We start from the raw sequence: 5,359 nt of genomic DNA on the forward strand, positions 1-5,359 counted from the left end.
GATATAGTTTATGCATAATGCATGTGTGAAACTTAACACTTTAACACACGTTTTGCATAATTGCTATCACCATAAAGACAGATGAAAGCTCAAATTTTAAGGTAAAGCTAAAACATAAAACTGTATTTCTTACAATTTGTGTCAAATTATTATATTTTTAAGAGTGCTGGAAAGTGTAGGGTCATCGAAAGAAGGTCACGAGGTCAAAAATCACCAAAGAAATAGTAAAGTTTCAGTTCCAGCTGATATTTATTTCCTTCTTTGAAAAAAGTTCTGTACACAAGTTTATATCAACAATCTGACAGGCAGTGAATGGACACAATTTAGCTGGCATGAGTCTCCCCTCCCTTTGAGCCCCTACGAAGGATGGTTCCTTTGTATATGGCATGATTAGACAATAAATGAACGAAATCTACACAGCATATTGCACAGGATGAATGAAAAATAAAGTTAATATATTTAAAATGCTTTGATATATATAAAAATGAGTCCTGAACTGACCACCTCATAAGTGTAAGAGTGTAAAAGATAGCAGTTCAAGACAGTGCCTGTCCTTGATAGCAACAACGTACATAAACACACAATCTTTTTGCTTTATGATACAGTCAAATATACAAAGATCGAGTTCACGTTTCATCATTTTTCGTTTTTCATTTTTTTCTTAAAAACACAACAGCTAATAACCTGAATCTGAAATACAAATGCTATTCACCATGCCATAAAGATACTAAAACAATTATTAGCTAGTTAGCCGACAAGTAGAAAAGATTATATATTCAAATACAATGAGAAACGCAGTACAAGTAGATGAACTCAAGTCAGAAATTTCAATATGTTTGCTGTTCTCACTTTTGTTGCTTGTTATTATGTAACCTGTTCCATCCTGTAGATCTGACATCAATTCATGACAAACAGTGACAAACAAGTCAAATTTAAAGCTACAATCTCCTCATGTTGTTGTCATAGGCAGGATTATCAGAAAGGAAACACAACAAAACAAAGGAGTGGTTTGTTGGAGAGAGTGATGCTGTTGGAAAACCACGTGGTGCACAGGCAGCGTGTGTGCCTGCGCCTTTAAGAAGTCTGCAGACTTGGCACTGTAAACGTAGGAGGGAGGCTGATAGAAAGACTGGTGCTGCGTTCAAGTGCTATCGTTCATATCTAGAAGGGATCTATATTTAATATGTCACGAGTCCAGGGGTCAGCCATCAAAAGGGTGTCGGTCCTAACTGCTGGTAGAAGATTAGTTTCCCTGTAATAGTAGTTTGGTGCCTTGGATTAATAAGTTAAAACAGTACAAGTCTCAGAAGTACAAGGTAAGCATGAGCACTTGAAGGCAGCATAGAAACCAGCCTGCCCATGTCTAAAAATTAGGAAATCCAATACAACTGTATTAGGCTACACACACCGATTGTTGACTTCCCCTTTTCCATATAGATTTGTACAAAAATACACTGAGAAAATAAACAAACTGTTTCTTCTCTTTAAGTGTCCAAAAGTGTGTACATTTAGTTATAAAAAGAACTTAAAAAGTTGTGTGTTCGTAAAACTCTAGCCCTTCGCCTGAGAAGGAAATGTGACAGACATACTGACAAAAACAACAGGACTAGTACAAGAAATAAAAAATGATCAAGTCAAAAATGCTTGGCCCAGTATATAAATACAATATCCAGTATAAAATGGCATCTGACACATGTACAAAAAAACAAAGCTCAGAGAATGAACCAAAATAACAGTGAGGATTTCTCTATAGCTATCATCTGAAATAAACAATAAACAATTTGGTCCTGAATCGTAGAGAAAGTGTATATAAAGTTCAGCACAGATTTGAAGTTGAATCCTGAAGAAGTTTGAAACATTACAACAGCTGGTGATTATTTCAATGTCCATATTTTGTCTTTAAAGAGAAGAACCGAAGCGAGCGCCACCTATCCATTTCAAATACTATCAAGACTAAAGTGTTCTCACAGAAAATCTCAGCACAAGATAGGAACAAAGTAGGCGATCATGCTTTTAACGTGTTTTTTGCGTTTGAAAATACTTGAAAACTAAAAAACGACAACCCACCTCGGTTTATCAAAAAAAGAAATCCCTCTTTGTGACACACAACAATAAACCTGTCGCACGACACAGCAGTCCTATTGTACCTTGTCAGTGAAGTTCACTTGGAGCGTTCAAACTCGTGAAATGTCCCTTTTTCTAGTTAAAGTGAACGGCGGACCGTGGAGCTATCGTGCAAATAAATCACAGTTTAAGTTCAAAACAGTCGGGGCTGAGTAGCGTCTCAGTGCGCGCACTGCCGCTACAGTCGCCTCTCTCCCTCTTTATCTTCGCCTCTGTTAGTTTTGTGCCCGAGTCCACAAAAACACAAAGTTTGTTTTACAGCGACTTTCAGGGCGAGGGAAAGAGGCTTGCAGTTGGGCTTTTTGCTAGTCTGGTGCGCAACACAAACTATAACGCCCACTTTTTTAGATTAACTTAACATGGGTCACTTTTACGCGCTCAGTACGTGAACACAAGGTTGGAAATAGTGGACTCGAGCCAATCCCCGGAGATCATCTCACTGACTTCAGGTGTGCAGTAGTCGGGGAACTCGAAGTGGGACCCTCCGGAGCCGGACTCAAAGTTCAAATCCAAGTCTCTGTCCAGAACTGAGGACCCGAAGCCGCTGCTCAGGGACATCCCGTCAAAGCTGGGGCTCGGGTTGATGTCTAGTAAGTCATCCTCAAACTCCTCATCCTCCGAGGAAGATGACGAAGACGAGGAGTGGGACGAGTGCGAGGCGGAGGGAGTGGGAGACGAGGAGCGGCGACTGCTGGTGTAAGTGTGGCCGCCGTACAGCCCTCCTACCCCGGTACTGCTGCTGCTGCTGTTGCTGCTGGTGCTGGAGCTCGGAGAGTGCACGTCCTCCTCCCTGCAGCCCGCCGCGTCCTCGTACAGGCTGAGCGGGTCGCTGCTTTCCGCCGAGCTGCTGAGCGTGGGGCTGGCCGGGACTACCACAGAGGAAGCGGGGTTGGCGAAAACGTAGACCCGCTTGGGCTTCTTGGAGTCCTGGCTATGCTTAGATGAAAAAGGCTTGGACTTGTAGAGAGAGTTGTGATGGTCTGAATCAAACGCTTTGGTGTTGAAAACTGATTTGTGTGGCTTTGGTGACTTGGAGCCACTCTTCCTGGATGAAGATGTTTTATTTGTGCTGGTGTTGTTAGAGCTACCGTTGACTTTCTCCGCCTTGTCGCCAGGTTTAGACGCGCTTGACTTGACTTTCTTCCTGGGCCGGTACTTGTAGTCGGGATAGTCCGCCATGTGCTTGAGCCTGAGCCGCTCTGCCTCTCTGATGAACGGGATCTTATCGCTGTCTCGGAGCAGTTTCCACCGCTTGCCCAGCCTCTTCGAGATCTCCGCGTTGTGCATGTCCGGGGACTGCTCCATGATCTTTCTCCTCTCAATTTGGGACCACACCATAAATGCGTTCATGGGTCGCTTGATGTGGCCACTCGGGGTCTTACACCACGCCGGATTCTCCCCCAGCTTGTCCCCCGCGGTGGATGACGCCGTGGAGCCCGGGGAGAGAGGCGACGCGGCCGCGTCCAGGTCCATGCATGCGCCGGAGTCGGAGCTGGAGTCCCCGCCGAAGAAGGAGAGCGCCTCAGCGGTGCTCTCCGTGTGGCTCATTTTCTGCACCATGCTGTCCGGTTAAAGCGCGCAGAGGGAGAGCAGTACAGGCTTTCTCTCCCCCTCGTCACTTTAAAGCAAACTCAGCTCTTTTCAGCCACTCTTCACAGTTTGCGCTGCGTAAAAACAGTGTAAAACAGTTGAGTCCTGAGAAGTGCGGTCCAGTGTAGCCCCCAAAGGCCCGGATATGTTGTTAAAAAAGTTAAATTTCCAGGGTTAGTATGTGCCGTACGGCTCTCTCCAGTCTCTGCCGTAGTCTTGTTCTGAATCTACTGAGCCGTGGAGTGAGTGAACACAAGTCTTTGCAGGGCTCCAACAGTGTGTAAGGTATCAGCCCTGTTCCCTCTCCTACAAACAAAAGCCATGCATGCTGAGTAGGGAAAAGGCAGTCTGGAGCGAGTCACATTGTCCGCCTTTCCATTTGCAAAAGCTGCAGTCGAGTTTCAAGCAACCTTCCAATACCGGCCCCTTGCTTCAATTTATCCCTTCCCAGATACAACAGCGATAAAAATCCACCAATGAGACGCTGTCACTACCCTGTCTCTGCGCCAAATACACGCCCCTCTTGGCTCCCATTGGCTCAGAGAATCTAATAATAATCAGCGCGTGCAATGAGGAGTCTCGTGTCTGACCTCATTCCAGAATACAACAAGAAACTTCAATTTTTTTTCAACAGACATGGCTTATGTTATGGACCCCTTCTCTGCTCTCTCTTACCACGAGCATGTGTGTGCCATTAGCATAGATCCATATGGGAAGTTACCATATGGAAACTTCACTTCGTACACTCTGTTCTACTAGAGTTAAACTTGTATGGTAGTAGCAAAACTAAAAATTAGGATAAATCGGTTTAGAGAATTTACTAAATTAATTATTACGTAGTTATAATGTAGTTGTTACAGAAACAACAGCAACTTTTTGAACTAATTAGGGATTTAGCCAACTTTTATGTAATATTTCTACTTTTCCCTACTTTTTAAATGTATTTCAATTTATTTTAGTCCACAGGTGGTTGCTTTGTTGGCTGTCATCCGCACTGTGTCTGAACAGAAAGTGTTTCCACTGTGCCTCCCTCACTGCGCCTTCACCAATGAAACGTCTCCCGTACGCAGCGTTATCGTTAGTCTGGTGTGAAGATTGGAAGCCAACTGTATAACCTCTCTCCCTCCCTCTTTCCCTCTCCCTCAATCAGGCGGGGCAGGGCGGTCTTTTGTCAAATAACGCACAATCCAGATCTCTAGCACGCTAAACCTAGAGCGGAGACAGTGGGGAGAGCTTGGAGGCAGCAGTGATGTGTGAGTGTGCGCAAACATGTGCGTGTTTTAAGTGACAAACTGCCGGGCGCGCACTGACATAAACAAGCAGCTCAGGTGACAGACAAATAAACACATGGCACTGCGCGTCGTTGCGCACGTGGTCACTTTTACGCACAGGTGAATCCAGATTTTAGAAATGTATTTGACAAAGGTTTCATTACGCTGGACAAGTATATTTTTAAAAGATCTGAAATCCTAATTAAACAAGTGATTAATTCATATGATTTCTTCAATTATTTTTACAACCTAAAAAGAAGGCCATTATCTTTGTAATTAAATTGGCTTGAAATATATTAGTATTAATATATCAGTACGATTATCAATGTGGTGGGATATAAGAAACCAGAATTGTGGTACACGAGGTAGGAAGA

At 43.8% G+C, this 5,359-nt stretch overlaps 1 protein-coding gene across 1 annotated transcript; it reads right to left on the reverse strand.

Annotated features, from left to right (window-relative positions):
* Window positions 1-230: 230 nt before the first annotated feature.
* Window positions 231-4,144, reverse strand: sox4b (SRY-box transcription factor 4b). Its single transcript, XM_033980395.2, has one exon. It carries the CDS (start codon window positions 3,682-3,684, stop codon window positions 2,503-2,505), a length of 1,182 nt encoding a protein of 393 aa, XP_033836286.1. The 5' UTR covers window positions 3,685-4,144; the 3' UTR covers window positions 231-2,502.
* Window positions 4,145-5,359: the final 1,215 nt, after the last annotated feature.

This window comes from Periophthalmus magnuspinnatus, chromosome 16, assembly GCF_009829125.3.
Source record: "Periophthalmus magnuspinnatus isolate fPerMag1 chromosome 16, fPerMag1.2.pri, whole genome shotgun sequence".
Classification (NCBI taxonomy): Eukaryota; Metazoa; Chordata; class Actinopteri; order Gobiiformes; family Gobiidae; genus Periophthalmus; species Periophthalmus magnuspinnatus.

Excerpts from the sequence above, each read along its gene's own strand:
- sox4b (XM_033980395.2), bottom strand. The coding sequence starts at position 3,684 with ATGGTGCAGAAAATGAGCCACACGGAGAGCACCGCTGAGGCGCTCTCC.